Genomic DNA, 22,004 nt, shown 5'->3' with positions numbered 1-22,004 from the left:
GAAGAGCAGCTACTTTCCATCAATTTCCTTGTTCCGTACTGTATCATGCCAGTGTGCTTCTTGTATTGCCCGTGCTTTATCTGTTTAATAAATGCAAGCTTGGACTATACTCGTCTGCCGGTTGGACATCGGTCGACTCGGGAACCTTGGGTTTTGTGATATGGTCACACTGTTGGAATTGCTTTCTCAAGATGGTCACAATCACCATAACTTTATCATCGATAGCAAAGTTGTGAAGCACAGCTTTACATTATTTTGTGAGATCAACCAGAACCAGAAAACTGTCAACTGACCATAACATATTGTAATGTTTTGGACAGTTTATTATTCGCAGACTGTGTTTGGTGTCGTCGTCATGCACCATGCAGAGCATCGGTGCTGGTGAAGCAGTTTCTTGCCTCGGGTTACAATCCTGGATGGTTTGCCACTGACGCAGGACTTGTAAGTGTGGTAAAAGTAAATATTCAATGCAGTTCATTGTATTATCTTGGCCAATAATTCACCGAAGAAATGTAAGCAAAGCCAGCAACAATATCATCTATATGTGGGTGAGATAAGCATTGTAAATTGATGTGGAAAATAACAGGTCAGACCACACAATTATAAATGCAGTTGGCCATATTTATTTTGCAAACATTAGCATTGTTTTTAAATAAAAATTGATGAGCCCTCAAAAATGTATTCATACAGTTGTACCTGATCCTGAGCTAAACTGCAGTGTAAAGCAAAACGAGACACTCCACTCTCTTTGTTTCCTTTTTACAAGGATGCACAAGGGATCCATCAGCAAAGCAAATGCTGCTGAATCTGCCTTTTTTTTTAACTGTTCACGTGGTTCCCACCATCCATCCTGTGTGCATCACTTCCTCATGTTTTCTATGCTGTGCCATTTCCTGGGCATGCTCAAATGCTTTTCCAACTTCAGAAACCCCATTGTCTCTTTGCAGTCGCTATTGTTGCTGTGGGCACACACAAAATGATATTGGGATTGACCAGAACCCAAGGAGTTTTGGCAGTACTCATGGGACTGTAACTACTTGTCACAATTGGGCTGAAGTATTTTTGGTGCTCGAGTTTTCTTTCCTAATATAAATCCTAAAGATTGGCAGAAAAAAAACCTCTATCTTGCTTGCTTCTCAGCTGGATGGGTCTTGGGGTTATATTTTGTTCGAGCTTCCAATGTGTAAAAATAATTATTATTTGGTGCAGTCATCAAGAGATACTATAACTTGACAGCATACCAGTATATTGAAGGCTTGGCTGCCTCCTGTAGAATGTGAATCTTCAAGATCCTTTGGTATATTTTAGAATAGTAGACTTTTTGACCAGAACCTTGTCAAAATGGCAAATTTCCTGTATGAATTCCGAAAAAGGTCGACCAGACTCGGTGGTGTTATGGTTGGTGTCTGCTCCGAGTCTGTGAGGTCAACGGTTAAAATCCTCGCCGAGTCTTGCCAAAGACTTAAATAGTCACGTGCTGCATCCTTGCTTGGTATAAGGATAAGAGCTCGGGCAATCACCGTAGGTCGGCATTCATGGGGAGGAGGAAATTCCTCCCGAGGAAATGATCCGTTCCCACCATCCATGGTGTTGTGTGGAATGACCATGCATTCTGGTCCGACTGAGTTCAGCAAGAAAGTCGGCACTATTGTTGTGGCATTGCTGGTACCCAGAGTGCCCCAGAAAGTGACATCCTGTGTTTATGTCTTGAGGATTCTGCATGTTGATGTGTGGGAGACGCTGAGCATTAGATCCTGTAAAAAAGAAAAAGGTTGACCTGTTTGTCCCACACCCAATGCATCCAGCTCAGGTCTTGTATTCCCCATGTTATACCTTTTCTTCTGTTCTAATTTCTCTGAAAAAAAAAAAAAAAAGCTTGATGTACAACTGCTATGATGTACTGTACCTTGCAGTTGTCCTTGGTTGCAAAACACCTTAGTCTGAAAGTACTTTGTATTGATGTTGTACAAGTGTCCTGTCCTGAAGACAAGAAAGTTATTATTTACAAACTTTTATGGCTAACTAGCTTTACCAGAAGCCTTTATTTGCTATGTTATAAAATAATATAAACAGTGATCAGCATACCTTTTTATTGTTTTTTTTTCTCAAATTCTGCTCAACAGCACAATGCATTTCTCTCGGCTGATAGGATGGCCGAGTGATACGCACACTCCCCTGCAAGCTGTTCAAATTCCGACCTGACCGGTTCGAATCCCGACCCAACTATAAAATGTCATCCTGGTGTTTCACTCGTGTGTTTGTGGACCTTGAAAGATTCCATGGAGTCATTCGCAAAAAGTAGGCGAGCTATCGCCCACCGGCACCATGACCAAATTCCAAATTCCTACCCTAACCAGCAGAGGGCACAGCCACACCCTCAGTCAATGATGCGACTGCACAGCGAACAAAGAAGAATGTATTTCTCTTTGCATGGCTACTATGATTCCTCCCTCCTCTGTCTGTCTCTCTCTCTCTCTCTCTCTCTCTCTCTCTCTCTCTCTCTCTCTCTCTCTCTCTCTCTCTCTCTCTCTCTCTCTCTCTCTCTCTCTCTCTCTCTCTCTCTCTCTCTCTCTCTCTCTCTCTCTCTCTCTCTCTCTCTCTCTCTCTCTCTCTCTCTCTCTCTCTCTCTCTCTCTCTCTCTCTCTCTCTCTCTCTCTCTCTCTCTCTCTCTCTCTCTCTCTCTCTCTCTCTCTCTCTCTCTCTCTCTCTCTCTCTCTCTCTCTCTCTCTCTCTCTCTCTCTCTCTCTCTCTCTCTCTCTCTCTCTCTCTCTCTCTGTCTCTCTCTCTCTCTCTCTCTCTCTCTCTCTCTCTCTCTCTCTCTCTCTCTCTCTCTACTCTTTTCCTGGTCATTCATTTTCTTATCTGTTGTGTCTAACTGCTCCCTCTCTGTTCGGTGCCTTTTTTTTTACCCTCTGTCACCTCGGTCGTGCATTGAAAAAATTGAAAACCTTCAATGATAGGCCCCTTAATACCATTAGCAGACTACCTTGAAAGCAAAGCTGAACGAAAGAACACATTGAAACTTGAGAGATGGTCCTGATCTCATTTGAGGTTAAATGCATCCATCCATTGTTGGGTTCAAATAAGCATGATATCCAAGGTAGAATTGCCACATTGGAAGCGAAATTGATGATCAGAGTTTCGAGATTTATGGAAGAATTATATGGAGAAGGCTGCCTGGTTTGCAGTTTAGTAGATCAGACTCGGAATCGTTAGCTTGAGAATAGGGGTGAAATTTGCAACTTTGTCAACGCTGTCAGAACCAGATCTGGAGGAGATGACAGGAATTACTTCTCAACCTTAGCAGAGAGCAGTTTGTCAAGGGGAAGCGAGCAAAAAAAGACAGATTCATAAAGCTTTCTGATAAAGTCATGGAATGATCATGCATTCTGGTCCAATGGGCTGAGATGTGCGTGTGTTCGTATGACCATGTGCTTTCACCTGCGGGTGTACGGCAAGGCAAGCAGGGACTTGGTTGAAAGAAGCACATTTTCTGGAAGAAGGTGATGAATGAGTGAAGGAAATTAGTGGAAAGGAGTGTGGGAATGAAGGAAGATGAAGGTTGTTGAAAGCAGTAGAACATGTGTAACAGGGGGGCTTTGAGGGTGGTGTGAGTGGTTGGAGGTGTGGACCATTGGTATGAGATTTTACAACGAACCGATAATGCGAGTGTCATGTGATGAGAAACAAATATTGTGCTTCCTTTAATGGCAACAAACCTGAGGAATTGTCAATTCAGGAGTATGAAGCTTGCAAGTAGTGTCATCGTCGATGGTGAGGAAGAATGTGAGAAGGTGGTCCAGTGTTCTACGAGATCATCAGTGTGGATTTGGCAAATATTTGTGGAAATAGGATGGGCTGTGTAATTGCAGTGTTGTGGAGTTGCTTGGTTCGTTTGAGTGTTGTGACTTTGAATATTCATTTATTATTTTTTAACAGCCGCAATTATTCCCACGTTCTTGTGGGTTTGGCCAGGGGAATTCTTTCAGCTTGGCCCAAGTCTTTCATGAACTGGCTGGCCAGGCCTGACGTTTGACTAAGGTGAGAGCAGTGATTTGGAATGTGTTCATGGTTCCGGTGATAGTTTGCCAACTCTTTGCTAAGGACACCGTGGGATATTTGACGTCCACCAACTAATACCGGCAGACGGATCACCCAGTTTAACATCCATCAGAGGAACGGCGCACACACATTGATGAATCGACCTGCCTGTGAAACACAGAGATGACAGTTTATAGCTTGGTTAGGATTCGAACCCAGTTTAGACAGCTTAAAGGTGAGTGTGACTTTTGATATTCGTTGTTTTTTAAATTATTATTATCACTTGTACCTCGTCCCTCCGGGAACGGCAGGCAGGGTCATGTTGTTATCCTCTGGGTTATATAGATTGCAGCAGATCTCGGCTTGGGCCTCAAGAACGTTGGGTTGTGTTCAGTTATCAGGTTTCTTGCAAAGTGCATGCTGAGTGGTTTTAAGGATTAAAGCATTCAGGCAAGTACCCCATTCAAAACCGTTGATGAACGGCTGGCTTGGCAAGCGCTATCTGGCGGCTTGGTAACTGAACACACCCCGGTTTCCTCCCTTTCAGTTTCGTATTAAAACGGCTGTACCGTAGCGACTGTTTAAAAAGGTAATCACACATGTTTGTGGTTTATCATGTTTGTTAATTGCCGGAATCCTTCGCATTTCGGAAATTATGTTGGTCGGTTGTGTGTGTCATTCTGTGTGTCTGTCTCTGTCTGTCTGTCTGTCTGTTTGTGTGTTTGTTTACCCTGTAGCAGCCACACCGTTTCAGCGATCATGACCTAACTGAGTACAGACGTCGGCCATGGTCCAAGTTAGACACTTGTCGTTTTTGGTGAATCTCGGTCAAAGGTCAAGGTCACCGAAAAACCGAAATTCTTATTTTCGCAATACTGTCCGCTAAAATGGTCGTATCGACTTCAAACCAAATCCAAAATGTGCAACCTCCGATACTGCATCCAACCATATGTCTCATTGTAGTGTCACACCAACACCCTTCTTAGCGGTCGGAGGTCAAATATCAGGGGGGTCGGGTCAAAACTTTCAAATTGCAATAAAGACGCCATTTCAAGTCCGATTGACTTCCAAGTTATGATCATGACCAAACTAAGTGCTATAACTCATTAAACAGGAGCACTATCGACTTATAAGAACCAAATTGTTTTCCAGGTTTTTGTTTTTTCAGAGATCGTGGAGATATGACAAAGTTATTCTGGCAATTCCTTGCTCAACAAGCAATTTCATTTGTTACTTACGAAATCTAAAGATTTCATAAGTATATTGATGACTTCCGTCCTCTGTTTGTGTGTTTGTTTGTTTGTGTGTGTGTTTGTTTGTAGGCATGATAACTCGAGAACGGAAGTAGCTACCAATGTCAAATTAAACCACGTGATTCAGGGGGGGGGGGGGGGTGATGGCTCGCGCTGATTAGATTTTGGTCAAAAGTCAAGGTCACAGTGAGGTCAAACATAATTCCGTAAATTCATGTGGAGAAATGGAGTATTTTTGCTTCAGTCGACGTTACGAGTTCGTTTTAACTTCGATTTTAATTTTGTCTTCGGTTTTTGCGATCGCTTAGGATGCTTAACACTCGGTTGTCGAAATTCTGGTAAAAATCGGATGTTTTGGAGACGTTTTAAGATTGTATAAAAAATATTTCACTCTCCGCGTCACGGCTCGTCACATGGTGCAGCGCGCTCGAGCAGACGCGGCGATGAGTCATGTAATGGTTTTGCGTGTGCGCACTGATGGAGTTTTCGATAAAGATGGTGTTTAAAAGTCATTTTTTTTATCCTAATAAAGGTTACCGTCGCATGCCTGATTCGCTAAGCCGTCGGATTATGTAAAGATTGTTGGTGGATGGCCGAATATTACGGTTTTGTGACTTTGATAAAATAATATTAAATAATTGCATGGAGAAATGGAGATTTTTGCTTCGGTCAACGTTACGAGTTCATTTTAACTCGGATCGCAATTCTGTTTTCACTTTTGGTAATGGCTTAGTATGCTTAGCACTCGGTTTCTCGAAATTCTGGTAAAAATTGGATGTTTTATAAGATTTATGTCGGGTGTCGTGTCTGAGGCTTAACTGAAGATTATGCTAATGAAGGGGATTGTAACACACGGCATTACGTGCTCGTCTTAAAGTCAATTTCAATCCTGTCTTCAATTTTGATAACGGTTAAGTATGCTTAACACTCGGTTGTCGAAATTCTGGTAAAAATCGGATGTTTTATGAGAGGTTTGGTACAGAATCATCATAGAAACTTCTGGTTTGCGTCGCTACCTTCTCTCGAGACAGCTTCTATTAGACAAGGTCAGAGGTCAAGTTGACGATTTCGTAAGTACCAGTCTGTGACTGCATGTTTGTTTGTTTTTTTTATTTCCGGGCAGGGTTTTCCACAAAATGCCACGATAAGCTATTTATACACGTTAACATGGCGTTTGTTCAAGGAGGAAAAACCCCCTCATGCGGAGAGGGGATATTCTTTGGGGACCAAGCGTACAAATGCTTGGTCTCCTATTGTTATCGGTATTTTATTATTCTTTCCGCCAAATTTTTGTGGAAGCTGTAGCGTCAGCACCGCTGCTCCAATCAAGTTGAAACCGCAGGAATGTCGGGCCAAATGGGAACTGATGCATATTGTTTCTGAGTTTTGATTTTGCAATCACCATGGCAACCAGCTTGGATTTTGGCGAAAACTTCAAAAAATCTTCTCCGAAACCACAAATGCTATCGATTAGATTCTTGTCAGGTTATGATCAACTATCCATGGTGCAAAAACACGCACAAGATGATGTCATCGGTGAAGCGGTTTACCAGCCATATTGAGGTAAAAAATAATAAAATAAATTCCGATTCAGATGAAACATTTTTGTGGCATCTACACCATTATACAAACTTGAATACAAAATTCCGTTTCAATTGGATACACAGTATGGCAATGCCAAATATAACAAAATTGATGATGTCACAGGTGACACCATGTTGGAGTACTTTTCCATGTTGATGTAACCTACAAAATGCTATTTCTCCAGAACTACTCCGATTAAGTTGAACCTTCCCACACAATGTTGGGGCAGATGGCAACTAATGCCTTCTTTTTTACAAATTTTGATTTTTGCAATCGCCATGGCAACCAGCTTGGATTTAGATGAAAACTTAAAAACTCTTTTTCTCTTAAACCGCAAATACTATCAATTTGATACTTGGCAAGTTATGATCGACTTTCCATGGTACAAAAAAGGGTTTTTAAGATGAAGTCATCAGTGATGTGGCATCAGGTGAACACCTTTTTAAAATCTTCTTCTTTAACTGCGTTTAACCTTAAATGTGAAACTTGGCATACATGATCAACTTAACATGTGATATAACATGAAAATTGTGACGTCATAGGTCACCTGGTTTGAAATTGCCTCATATTGGACAAGGGTCACTTGGGCTCCTGCATCACTGCTCGCAGTTTTAATTCTTATAAATATTGTTTTGTAATAACATTAATATTATGCCATTATCATAAGTGTTGTTGTTGTTACTTTTGTAATTAGAAGCTCAGCCTTGGGGGAAACGTCATGATTTGCTGTATTAACATGAATATACACGTACCTTAACACTGAATTCACCCAAGGTGGAGAACTCCCTTGAGGATGGGGCAAATGAAGTTGCTGCAACCTCCATCCTGTGACCTTTCGTCTTCTGTCAAGTTTTATTGAGATTGGATAAGTAATCACCAAATGTAACGTGGTCAAAAAAAAAACAGTCAGTCAGTTCGACAGGTAGACAGACAGCAAATTGTGTATTTTGGTTTGATTTTATCATTCTTTGTACCTATAAATTAATTTTTATCTTTGTCAATTTGGGATTGTCATTTTTAACTTGGTGGATTTTCTGCTGCTGGAAAGGTGTGGCATTTTTGTATTTATATGCTTGTTATTCTATTTCTTTCATTGTTTTTATATCGATTTATTTCCTGATTGGTTCGTATATATCATACTCGTATCTAATTTCTGGGAAGGCAATGGCAAGTCACCCAGCATAACCCTTGCCAAGAAACTGCTGACGCAGTACTGGACCTGCCTTCAGGCAGGCAAACACCAGAATACAAAATATAATTTTGTCATTATATCTTGTTCTTTTATGTTTGTAAAAAAAAAACAACATGTTGGGGGGTCCATTTGGATCCACTGTTTCTTATGTTCTGTCCGTTCTCACACGTTGTGGTACCCTTCTTTTGGTCCTGGACCACCCCCATTGGAGCCATCTCATGGTAAAAGGGCAAAATGCTCATGTTGATGGGTTCCGTCTCCCAACTGATTACCTGGTCATGACGCATCTCATTACCGGAACAAGTGTATTTTCATCTTGTCTATATGACATATCCCCGGAATTGCCCAGGGAGGGGAGTGGGGGAGGGCGAGATGTTCCTTATGGGGTTTGGGGACGTGTTGGACATTTAAAACGAATGGAGTTACTGGCCTTTTGGTGGTTACCTTTTGTCTGCAGACCGGCGGCAGCACTTCCTGACCCCACATCGCAATTTATACTTTATGGCAGCTTTTGGTGGCCTCAAAACAGATGTCAAGGCTGATGTTTGGTCACTTGAAATCGTGCCCAGATTCTGAAGTACCTACACCCAAAATTTGGGGCACTCTTGGTGCTATGGTTTGGCCATGAAAGGATAACATAAAACACACAAACACTTGAAAATATTCTTCACAGATAATGTAGCATTAACACAGCTACACAGCTACAATAACACTAGTCTGTTTGTCTTTGCATGTTAACACCAGAATTATGTAAATTATCAGTTTGGTACTGTATTTTTAATGAATTATTTTTGAGTTGGCAGTTAGTAGAGCATCATAAGTCTGAAGTTATTGGCATTGAAAGACAAAGTACATTTTACTGACACAGTGCATTGCCTTTGGATGCAAATGAAACGCATGATTAAACGATTTTCATTGCAGTTTGCTTAATCATGCAGGTTTTCCTGGCTATAGAATATGGATCGTGTAGCCAGCTGCTCTCATGAATGCAAAGCTTTAAATGGCTCTATAAATCTCCCACAAGCAATTCCATTTCCTGTGATGGCAAATGGCGATTTTTCTCAGCACATGTAACATTTTCATTTCACGTCGTCGCTGGACAGCTCAGTTGGTGTTCCCGGGAAAGACTGTGTTGTGAGACGTGCTTTTCAAGACGATAACAACCAGCTTGACGTGATAATCCACTTCAGGTGAGGGACATGACGAGGATATACAAAGAACTTTGATGCAAAAAAAGCCATTTAGACTCATTACCGGCATAATTTCACTGGGGGAAGGGGACAGGAGAACAGTGGGGCTTGTACAGGGATATGACTGTGTGTGTATGTGTGTGTGTGTGTGTGTGTGTGTGTGTGTGTATGTGTGTGTGTGTGTGTGTGTGTGTGTGTGTGTGTGTGTGTGTGTGTGTGTGTGTGTGTGTGTGTGGTAGATGGAGGAATTTCGTCGGAAAGATAGGATCAGATAGAGTTGCTTGGCCTGTGGACGTGTAGGAGACATCTTGATGTGAATTAAGTGGGGAAACTGTGAGCTTAAGTGTTACTCATCACCACACGGGGGGTGTGGTGCAATGTCAATTCGATTGGGATTAAGGATAATTTCCCCAGTATGTAATTGCCCCCTGTGAGTTTTCCCTTTGTTTTTTGTTTTACAAACCAGCAATGGAAGAATTGCATTTTCATAACAACAACAACAACAACCATTACAACCAAGCTGCATGACCAAGTAGGAAGAAGCCCCTGCCTCCAAGAGTGACAGCGGGCGAAGTCATGCCCCCGAGGGATGATTGATGGGCATGAAGTGAGTAGGAGGAAGAAGAGCACGAAAGAGGCCACGTGAGTCAGAGGAGAAAACACATGAGTGGAGTTCGGTGTGAGGGAGGCGATCAAAAAAAAAAAGAGCAGAGCGCATCTTGGCAAGAGAACGGGAAGGCAGGTTGTTGCAGGAGAAGAGAGACACGGTCGGAGACGAAGGCTTGAAGCGTGACAGAAGCGAGAGAGGCTGGATCGGCGGTCAAAAGAGCAGGACATTATGGCTGGCTTTCCTTCAATGCATGAAAAAGAATGAGAGAGTGGACATGGGAGTCAGAGGAACGTGGCTTGGATGGAGGATCTCAGCACGACGAAATGGCTGTGTAATTCTTGCATCCGTACTGAGGCAAATTGGCCGCATGCTGAGCAAGACACTGGCCATTGACTCTTGGTTGGTCGTGAGAGACGGACCTCGAAGCCTCGTGTATATCACCGAAGGGAGCGCCGCTGTTCTGCAGAGAGCGGGATCAGCAAGCACGGTTGAAAAAGAAGCGACACCGTGGTTCAGGAGCCCTGACGTTGAATATTGCCTCACGAATTGCTTGGCGCCATTTTTGAGGCGCGGTTACCCGCATAGAGATGACACGGTGCGAGCATACTTCCTCAGCAAAAAGATCACCTGGACTCAGCTGATCGAAGGAACGAAAAGGGATTTCTTATTTTATTTCGATACGACCTCTCATTTCGAAAATTTTGTTTTAAAATAACAACCGGACGCGTGCCGAGGCTCCGGGTCTATTGGGCCTGATGAAGCCGGGTGCGAAGCCAGTGAAACGTTGCCCGAGACCTGATCTGCTCTTGCTTTTTTTGTTCAAATTAGCAGAGTCCATCTATATATTTTTTTTTGCTTTTGGTTGTAAGCGCCCTCTTCCTCTTTAAAAATGTGTAATCCCAACCGCCCGAATCTTTTACAATATATATAGACATATACACACATATAGACAACAACCTTTTTTTTTGGGGGGGGGGGTGAATATCGTGAAAAGGTAAAGAATTAACAAAGACTGACGGCAAATGTACTCTTTGGTGAGACCCTCTCACAGACATCACAATAAATGCAGGTGTATAATATATACAGTAACACCGAGTGTATAATATATACACTCGGGTTGCGTTCCTGAAAAACCGAGTGTATCGTGAATCAGTTGCGAAACGAGTTGCGAGTGTGTTGCGAAACGAGTTTTCCCATAAAAAAGTCATAAATAGGAGATGCATTCCTGAAGGATGTCAAAAACCAGCACTTTTCCCAAAATAAGAGTTCTAAAGATAAAATTGTGCTTATTAATGAATAAATAGCAGTTGTAATGGTTCAGTAAAGTATATTCAGTGCAGTACTGGACACTACAAATCAACATCCTCCTTCTCAAGTTCCTTGAATCCGAGATGCCTGCCCAATTCAACAACGTTTTCAATAACACCTTGAATCACCTCTTCAATCCTCCCTTGTGAGGAAGGAACACAATAAGGTCAGACTTTCCTCCACACACCGTTTTCAGCTCTAACTTCCTTCTAAGACTCGTCGATGTTCTTGATTGTATTAAATATCCCAATCTAATCTAATCTAATCTAATCTAATCCAACTATTACAGCGCTTCTTCTCTCCATGCTCTGAATTCGCCTTCATTGCATCCATCAAGAACTGTGTTAAATCGCATCTCTGACCTAAAACTTTTAAAAACCACAGTTTGCCATGGATGCTCGCTTTCCATCAACCATTCTTTTTTTCCAACTTCAGTGCCAACTCACCCCCCTCACCCCTCACTCTCACTCTCAAAGCAACCATCCCACTTTTCTCCCTCCAAGCCTCCCTCTCACCTCTCTCAAAAATTCCCCCCTCACCTTTCTCCCACCTTTCATCCCCCTCACTCTTCCTCCTCAAAGTTGCCCCCCCCTCTCATCCACCAACCTGCCTCCCTCCACTGCCCTCTCACCTCCATCTCTTCACTCCACGTCCTCAAATCCTCAACTGCCTTTTTCCTTGTCTCTTGTCCCCCTCTCCCTCAGCACCACAGAGCCTTTTCTCCTCCTCATTCGGCCCCCTCCCCTCGCTATTCTGCAATACCCCACACTCCTTCAGCAACCCTCCTTACCTCCCCCCCTCGTCCCTTGTCCTCCCCTCCCCCTCCCCCTCCCCCTCCACCTCCTGCACCCAAAGCCTCCTCCCCTACCTCTTCATTAAAAGTGTGGACCTCAAATATCCGGGGCCTTCGCTCAAACCTTTCAGATCTTTCCATACAGGTTGCCACTGACAAACCAGACATTATCTGCCTAACAGAAACTTTCCTCTCCCAAGACGTGTCTGACTCCCAAGTATCTCTCCCTGGTTATTCCCTCTTACGGTATGACAGACCTGAGCCTCGTCCTGGTGGAGGTGTTGCTCTCTTCATCAAAGACTCTATTCCTCACTCTCCATGCACTGCTCTCACTCCCCCACACCCCCAGGAATACCTCTGGCTTCGGCTTCCCCTCCACTCCCACCTCATGTTTATATGTGTACTGTACCGTCCACCGAACAGTGATGACTCCATCTACACCTCACTATCCAAAAACATGGACCATCTTCTATCTTCTCATCCAAACTCTCTCTTCCTCTTATGTGGTGACTTCAATTGTCATCACGCCAGTTGGCTCGGTGTGGGTACCTCTCTCACCTGCCATGGCACCTCAGCAAAAGCTTTCTGCGACTCATTGGGACTGACTCAATCAGTCAACTTCCCGACCCGGATTACAACCAATGGTACTCCATCTCTTCTGGATCTGATTTTGACAAATTTCCCTGACAATATCTGCTGCTCTTCCTTCGCTCCAATTGGTTCTTCTGACCACGTCCTTGTCAAAGTGGACATCTCTCTGGCTGTTATCAGAGAACCACCTCACCGCCGTCGAATCTGGCATTTCACTCAAGCTGACTGGCAGGGTCTCCGAGCAGCCATCAAACTGACAGACTGGTCTCCTATCACTACTTTCTCAAACATCAACTCATCCTGGGAATTCTTTCAAAGAAACTTGCTCTCCCTCATGCACAGATTTATCCCCTCTCGTGTTCAGTTGTCTTACCCTTCCTCCCGCCCTTGGTTTACTGAAGCTTGTGGCGAGGCAGTTGTCCTGAAACAACTTGCCTTTGCCTCATGGAAAGCAAACCCAACTGAGGGCAATCTCAGTTCTTTCCACAAAGCTCGGAACAAGTGTGTATCTACCCTCAGGAGAGCCAGAAAACAACATCTTTCTCATCTCAAGTCTGAACTCTCAAACCTCTCTCCCTCCTCAAAATCCTGGTGGCGTTTAATCAAATCTGTTTCTGGTGTATGTTCCCCCTCCATCCCCTCCCTTACCTCAAATGGCCGCACTGCTGATTCCACACGTGATAAAGCTGAATGTCTAAACTCGGTGTTTGCAGCTAAATCTTGTGTCCTAAACCCATCACTATCTCTACCCACTTTACCCAGTCGCACCCAACTGTCCCTGGACTCTGTGTCCTTTTCTCCTGACAAGGTGGAGAGCTTGCTTTCAAACCTCGAGTCAGATTCTGCAACCGATCCAGACGGCATCAGCCCACGTGTCCTCAAAGCCTGCTCTTCTGCTCTTGCTCACCCTCTCTCTGTTCTATTCACCCTCTCATTTGCCCAAGGTCATCTGCCATCTGCTTGGAAATCTGCTAACATCACTGCCCTGCATAAAAAGGTGCAAAAACAGATCCCTGTAACTACAGACCAATCAGCCTTCTCCCAATCATCAGCAAGGTGATGGAATCCATCATCGCTTCAGACATGAAATCCTTCCTCTTCTCCAATGGCTTGATTTCCAATCATCAATTTGGTTTCAGACCAGGTCACTCTACCATGGATATGCTGCTTCTGCTCTCCCATCAATGGATGGAGGTCCTCAATGCCAGACAGGAAATCCGAGCCGTATCCCTGGACATATCACGTGCTTTTGACACAGTCTGGCACCCTGCCTTACTCACCAAACTCTCTTCCCATGGTATTCAAGGCCATCTCCACTCATGGCTCGCAGACTTCCTCTCCTGTTGCAGTCAACGTGTGGCCCTAAATGGAGTTCTTTCATCCCCTCTTCCTGTGCAGGCTGGAGTTCCTCAAGGTAGCGTTCTGGGCCCTGTTCTTTTTCTGGTTTTCATCAATGATCTCTCGGACTCTCTGGAAAATCCTCTATTTCTCTTTGCCGATGACTCCACCCTCTGCCGTACCATCTGTCATCCCTCAGACCGGCAAGCAGCAGCTTCTTCGCTCACTGCAGATCTGGATAAAATCACAAACTGGTCCAACACGTGGAACATGTCTTTCAATCCAGACAAATCTCACACTCTCACTATGTCTCTTCGAAAGGACCGTTTACAAAACCCCCCCATCCACTTTCTCAACAATCCTCTGGAAGAAGTCTTTTCTTTCAAGCTTCTAGGTCTCACTATCTGCCATGACCTTTCCTGGGAAAGTCACATTTCCAACCTCGCCTCAAAAGCCAGTCGCCGACTGGGAATCCTCCGTCGTGCTAAGTCCTTCCTCGGCCCTCTTGAGCTCCTGACCACTTACAGAGCTTTTGTCCGTAGCCTGATGGAGTACTGCTCTCCCCTCTGGGCTGGTGCTCCTGCCTCCCACCTTTCTCGGCTTCACGCTGTCGAAACCAGGGCATTTAAGATCATCGGCATCTCCCGCAATGAAGCTGAGTCTTTGGGCCTTTCACTCAATCACCGCAGGTTGGTCTGTGGTCTTTCTGTCTTCTACCGACTCCTCTCCAGCCTTGCCCCGCCTGCTCTCTCTGTGATTTGTCCCCACCACATTTCCACAGGGCGCTCAAGGTCCGCCAACAACCCCCTTCTGGTAAAACTACCAAAATCACGAATCACTGCTCATCTTCACTCTTTCATTCCTCTTTTTTCCCGCCTTTGGAATAAACTTCCTCACTCTATTCTTTCCCATTCTTCCCTCCAGGCTTTCAAAACAGCTGTTCACCACCACCTGTTATCTTCCCCCATCCAAATCCTCGATCTTTTCTACCCCCGATAATCCACCCAAGCCCACTTCCTTCAATTCTCCTGCTTTCCTTCCTGAAAGTCCCTGAAATGTCCATCTTCTCTTCGCCATGTTCCCTGTCCCATCCCCATCCCTCTCCCTTCCACAGTTCACCTAATGTGTCCGTTCCCTACTGTTTTGTCCCTTCCACTCCCGCCCCTCTTGTCTCATGCCTCCTTGCTGTGAGTTGTGTGTTAGCTCTCATACGAGCCTCGACCAAGGTATACAAAAAGATATATATATATATATATATATATATATATATATATATATATATATATATATATATATATATATATTGTACCCCCCCTCCCCCTCCAGAGCTTTTTAACGATTCAAAATGTCCAATTTCATTTGAAGGGAAATGCTTCGTTTAATTTTCTTGGCCTGTGACATTTCAAACTCTTAGGCACAAATGAAATGGCAGTAAAAATGAACATCAACTGTTGGTGCACAGAATGGATGGGTTCACAACAAGTTGAGCAGGAGGAGCAGGAAATGGTGACAGGTGAGTCCCCCACGTGGTGTCAGTTTGTGAACATTTACATCACTTTCACTGTACTGTACTGTACTGTACTGTATGCGGAAATATCCACTGTGTGCCAACACATCAGGTTCAATGGAATACCTGAAGTGGAGCTGCTGGAGTGGAATGTAAATTCAGGCGACCTGTCGTGCTGGGTAGTGATTTGGATCTTGTGAAACCGAGCTGTAATGATTCACTCACATTACATTCATTTAATATAAAACTGAGTGATTTATTTTTTCTTTAACCTTTAACAGTGAAATACACTTAAAGCTCTGATAGACCGTCAAGGAAGCGTCATGGACTGGAGAATGTCCAGACCGGTTGTTGTGAAACACCGGGGTGGAACACATTGTGTATTTATGAAGTCAGTGAGCTTTGAGGGAGGGTACCAATCTAATTTTAATTTCACCTACTGTTTTTTGCTGCTGCTACCTTTCCAGGAAGACCATTCCATGCATGAATGGCTCTCTGAGTGAATGACCAATGCATTATGGCCATCCTCACTATTTTATGACACAAGTGAAGAACCTGTCTTCACAGACGAGTTAATTTCCCCCACTTCTCTGATGTCCATGACGGATTTTTGTCCTGTTGAACCGGCTCCCACCAGGTGGCGCTATACACTACACATTTACATTGAAAGAGTTTGGGTCCCACCTCATCCCAAACCCTGGGCCAGGGAGCTATGACTTTCTGGGAGTAGGAATTTTTATTTTGGCAAGTCAATCTTCATGATGTTTTTGATGCTCAGCATCTCTGTGAAGATGAAATGTTAAGGTATATATTAAAACATGTTTGGCACGGCATTTCCCCACTTCTCGGACGATTCTTTTTTTTTATTGCCTTAAAGCTTTCAGGGCACACCCTGAGTACAACAACCAATTTTCAACTCATTGCATCCAGCAGTTTAGGACCAGGAGTGCATGCAAGTAAAACAAACACACGAACAGTGTGATACTTCCCCACTTTGATGATGTCGATGGTTTTCATGCAGAGCATTGAAATACCAGCTCCTACTAAGCGGTACTGTACGGTCGACATTTTCATTGAGAGTATGTGTCCCCCTCAACCCCAACCATCAACCCCCAGGTTATGTTTGTTTGTTTGTTTTTTACCACCGGAAACCACCTGTCTCCACATACCAACTCCTCCCCTGAATACAATCGTCAGTTTTGAACTCATTCCATCCAGTGATTCAAGAGTGCATACAAGGTAAATACACAAACAAACCTATGAACAAACTTACACTTCTCGAATATATCGTAAGATTCCATCCCTTTCCTCCATCATATTTAGATCATGACAAAGATGTGTAACAGTCCTCCTCATGGGCTGATATACTAACTGACTTCATAAGTAATCCTGCACTATATCTATATTCTAGATATTCCTCCTCGACTCTGCCCTTTCTCTGCTCCTGGACCCATTCTATCCCTTCCAGTTTTAAACCCCCCATAATGGACTCTTCCCTTACCACAATGCCTTTGTGAAATCTTCACAAACCCTTCTATCCTGCTTTTCCAGCACACCAGGAGCCCTCGAAAAGCGTCCTATGAGTATCTTACTATTCTCGCCACTGCTCGTATCTTTCCACATCGATTACCTCCTTTGTCACCCTTTTTCTTTAAACTGTACTGTCTTTTTTTTACCCATATTGCTCTACCTCCTTCATTTATATCCCGATTACTACACCTCTTCCTATTACAGATTGCTCTACCTCCTTTACATTCAGATTGCTCTACCTCCTTTTCATACAGATTGCTCTACCTCCTTCATATCCAGATTGCTGTACCTCTTCCTATTTTCTCTATCCTATCACAACTATACAGCTTATCACCCTCTTGTCTTCTCTTCCCATTTATATCCTCATTAAACCGTGTCTAACTTATTTCAGCTCGATTCCTCGCTGTCTGTACTTTTGCTTTCTAATTGTATGAATCTGTGAGAAAAGGCTCAGCTATCATCCCAACACTGACATTTTAGACCAAAATGAAAATAATCCAATCCATGCATACAGAGAACCTGAACTAGTAAAAGGACACTCCAATGGCACCATCTTTTTTTTTTTTGCAATTGATGAATATGGTGATCAACATCGAGCTGTGTGATCCACAATGAGGCACTTTGATGAAATGCTGCTGCCATACTATTCATTAATCAGCAGCTCTGCCCACATAACAGAAGTCCTACTAAATTATTCATAAAATAGTGCTATTGGACCACATGTACAAGATTAATGCTCAGGCTCACCTTTACACTGTGCAGAGTTGTCCTTCATGTTGGCAATATTTTTCAAGCCTTAAGGTCGAGGATCTGAAATCAGGAAAATTATATTCAGTCGTCAGAAGAGATTGACTTGACCAAAGGTGACCTTCTTCACTTCTGTTTTTTTTCTAATCAAAATCACGAACATGTAAAATTCTTATTTGTTACCATTGTATCTGAAATAAGAGGGACTTTTTATTTCATTTATAAAGCTGACACTACAGCGTGGGAGGATTTCCAAATCAGTGTGCCATTCCTGCAATTAAACGTGCTTCAATAGAACAATGGCTACGCATCTCAGTTATTTTCGCAACCACATCACAACAACTCTCAGGCTTTTTGAAGTCAGCCTTAACGGGGCATTTTATTTGTGAAAAAGGGAGGATCAACATTCTGTTTCGCTCCCATCAATGATATGTACTTTGAATATCAGTATTGTTTTTTTATCACGATCACTATCCCCCCATCTTTCAAATATCCCTTATCCTTCAGACAGGCAGGCTGCAGCCTCTTCCCTCTCTTCAGACCATGAGCTGATCAAACACTCAGAATATGTTTCAATCTTGACAAATCTCTCTCCGTCTCTGTCTGTCTCTCACTCTCTCACTCTCTCACTCTCTCACTCTCTCACTCTCTCACTCTCTCACTCTCTCACTCTGTCTCTCTCGTTCCGTCATTCAACCTCATGGGTATCAGTATCAGCCATGATCGTTCTTGGAAAAGCCGCATTTGAAAGTTGGCCTCCAAAGCCAGCTGCTAACTGGACATCCTCCAGTAGCCTGATCCTGATGAAGCCAGTAGCCTGATCCATTCAGTGCACTTGTGCTCACTCTTCCATGAGCCTCGACTATGTATACAAAAAAATCAGACAAAAGTATTTTCTCATGATGCACAAGCGCAGTCGATGCCACTGATATCATGTGACTGTGCGTGTACATGACTGGAAAAATTCTCGAATCCATGACGTTGCAATATCACGATATGTAGAGCGATATCACTCCACATGTAGAGCGATAAACAAGATTATCTTTGGATGATATGTTGTGCAGTTTTGAAAGAAAACGGACCATGAAGTTTATTCTGTTGAACTGCTTTGGTTTTCAGAACCGAGAGATAAGTGTTTCAGCATGCTGCAAAATAAATTGAACAAATCGAGGTGCATTCAAAGTGCACTGCCCCATGCCAAATAAATAAATAAGAAATCCTCTTGTGCGAGACATTGATGGGGCGCCTTCGGTGCCCGGCGATGCCACCGTGCAGTACATGGGGACGGAATTGAGGAGTGGTGTACAATAATTGATTAATTGCATAATTAAAAGAAAAAAATTGTAAAATAATTAATTTCTTAATCAATTGGCTAATCTTATCCCAAAACCACCACTGTTTCATCGGAATCTGTAACTTTTTGAAAGTTAAGTAATTCATCAAAAAATTAATAATTAAATTGATTAATCAATAAATCAAACACCATTTACATTTACAGCCAACACCATTTACAGCCAAATCACTTGTTCACTGTCATGCCTAAATATCAGTTTCCAAGCTCAAAAGGTGCCTGAGATATTGCCCACATGAGAAAGAAAATAAATGAGGAATTAATACATCCCTAATTAAGTGATTTATCAATTCATTGATTTATCAAAAAATAGTGTTTGCCAAAGGACATCTTCACTTTTGTCCCCAAATTTCAGCTTCCCAGCTTAAAGGATGGCTGAGATATTGCCCAGACAAATAAGAAAACAAACAAGCACAGGTACATTCAAAGTACACCACCCCCATGCCAAAGAAATAAATAACAAATCCTCCAGCATGCGACATTGCCAGGGTGCCTTCGGCGCCCGGCGATTAATTCCACAATCAATTGTCAAATAGCATCTCTAAACCACCACTGTTTCATCCAAATCTGTTACTTTTTGAAAATTAAGAAATAAATCTAAAAATGAATAATTAATTGATGAATCAAAAATATCCTTTATAGCCAAATCACTTGGTCAACATCGTGTCCTCATATCAGATTCCTTGCTTAAATATGCCTGAGATATTGCCAGGATGAGAAATAAAATAAAGTAGTCGTTAATAAATCGATAATAAGTCATTTATCAATCAATTGATTAATCAAAAAATAACGTTTTTACCAAAGCACATCTTCACTTTTGTCCCCAAATTTCAGCTTTCTAGATCAAAAGACTGCTGAGATATTGCCTGGACAAACAAACACACAAGATAAAACGGAGTAAAAACTGAGTACTCCCTTCGTTTGTCGCCCGGCGATGACGTCATGCATCGCCTGGTTATGGTATTTCGAAGGAGTGGTGTACAAAAATATGTACAGAGCACGATACTTGAAAAATCCATAAAACAAATTTGATCTCAACAATAATTGGTGGGTGAATTCAATGACCAAATATACAACTCCTCTTCAAATTTCAAGTCAATCGGATGAAAATTGACTTTTGTAAATTCGGTCTATGTTAACCTCAATAATAATTGGTGGTTGAATTCAGTGACCTGAAATATAAATAATTTTCAAATTTCAAGTCAACGGGATGAAAATTGAGGATTTTCGAAATACCACTTTAGTTGACATTTTAGCCAATGTTGACCTCAAAAATAATTGCTGGTTGAATTTATTAAGCTGATATGAAAATCCTGTTCAAATTTCTCGTCAATCGGATGAAAAATGAGGATTTTGGAAATATGACAAAGTTGTTGACCTTTGGCCTATGCTGACTTTTTATGTAAAAAAAATAGAAAATAATAGGCTCCTTATTTATGACAAACTGTATCATGTGGTGAAGTTTTGTGAAGATTGGTTGAAAATTGTGACCTGTAGGCGATTGACAGACAAACAGACAGAATGACAAAATCAACTGAACAATACACTTGAAAAATCTTCGATTTTGTAAGTAACAAACAAACGGAGAAAAACTGAATACTCCCTTTGGCGCCTGCCGATGACGTCATGCTTCACCTGGTTATGTTATTTCAAAGGAGCGGTGCACAATAAACATTATCTGTATGGCTTAAAGCAGGACTGCAAGAACTCTGTTCAATTTTTTTTAATCAATGTTTCAACCATCCATAAAATTCGCTTTCTGGCAATTACCTGGGATTAGCAGAGTGCATGAAACGTACTGTTGTGGGCCGGGGGTCGGTGTTGAGAACGACCGCTCAGTGGGGGAGGTTACGCCGTCCCCCACCAGACTCCCCGGAATTGTAGGCCGTCGCTCCGGATAATTCCGTGAGCTGGCGGGTCAATGAACCAACCGTGGACGCCAATATCTCATCCACGTAGCGTAGTGTCTGTTTATCTAAAACCAATTAATCTAAGTAACTACGTGATTTCGGCTCCCGGGGAGACCACGCCCTCGGCACATCTTGCTCGAACCGGGTCACTCTACCGACTGCGGTAGATTTCCAACTACCGACTACCAACTCCGGTTCGGGTGCATCCGAGCGGAAACTGCCAAAGCTGTGCAGGCTGGAATGAACGGATTATCGGGGATGAAACCCCGCTTTACTTATACTCAGACCCGGACCATGCTAGATCAATGAAAGAAGGGACAGAAACGGACTTGTAACATTTCTAAATAATTTATTAACAGTAAAATAAAGACAAAGGCAAGACTTGGCGCAAATATGCAAGCAGGGAAATATTTACAATAAGCAAAAACACTTACTCAGTTCTACTTATCGACGGGCCCACAGGCAGACACACACACAAAAAGAAAAGAAACCCCAGAGTCTTTATTTGACCCTCACAGACGTGAAGAGAGACAAGCTGGGGGTCAGAGTTTGGTGGGTACCTGGTCGTCGGAGGGAAAGCGTGCTCTATAGTGCGGCACCTGCCAAAGGTCGTCAGTTTGGCCCCAGTCGCATGTGTTGGGCTCGTGGCTCGTGGCAGCGCTCGCGTGGTGAATAGTCAGGGTCCACAGGACTCCTGTCCCCGTAACAGCCACCGTGAAGAACGAACCAGACTGCTCACAGCCACCGTAAACAAAAAAACTGCCTGACCCAACCACCGTGAAAACTCTTCCTTACTCAGAGTCTCGGAGATATCTCTCCTCCCACCACGGGATCTCTTGGTGAAAAACGCCTCGCTGTCCGCCCCTCATTGGACAGGGTCCTACGGCCCACCTTTCCAGGGCAGGGCCTTGGCCCCTGCCGGGAAACCCCAACCGCTCTTTCCACATGGGGGTCAAGCTTGATGAGGAACAGTATAACGCTGCAAAGGTACGTTGGTGGTGTTGGCGGTGGATCGTAACAGGCCGAGGGGTCTTGCAGATGACTTGTTGGTTGTTAGAT

At 43.2% G+C, this 22,004-nt stretch overlaps 1 protein-coding gene across 4 annotated transcripts in view; it reads left to right on the top strand.

The window, feature by feature from the left end:
* The window catches only part of LOC147011022 (neuropilin-2-like), a 300,172-nt gene that overhangs the window by 15,461 nt on the left and 262,707 nt on the right, over positions 1 to 22,004 (top strand). For 3 of the 4 annotated variants that reach the window (XM_085859785.1, XM_085859787.1, XM_085859783.1), the window contains exon 1: positions 15,315 to 15,413. The exons of the other annotated variant lie outside the window; for it this stretch is intronic. In XM_085859785.1, the coding sequence (XP_085715911.1) occupies positions 15,326 to 15,413 (88 nt within the window). In that variant the 5' untranslated portion in view covers positions 15,315 to 15,325. Of the gene's footprint in view, positions 1 to 15,314; positions 15,414 to 22,004 lie in introns of those variants that run through there. 4 annotated transcript variants of the gene reach the window in all.

The sequence above is a fragment of the Eptatretus burgeri genome, chromosome 16 (assembly GCF_056783735.1).
Source record: "Eptatretus burgeri isolate ZD-2024b chromosome 16, Ebu_testis_v1, whole genome shotgun sequence".
NCBI classification, from domain to species: Eukaryota; Metazoa; Chordata; class Myxini; order Myxiniformes; family Myxinidae; genus Eptatretus; species Eptatretus burgeri.
Note: the sequence above shows the minus strand (reverse complement) of the source record. Positions and strands in the feature narration are given on the sequence as shown.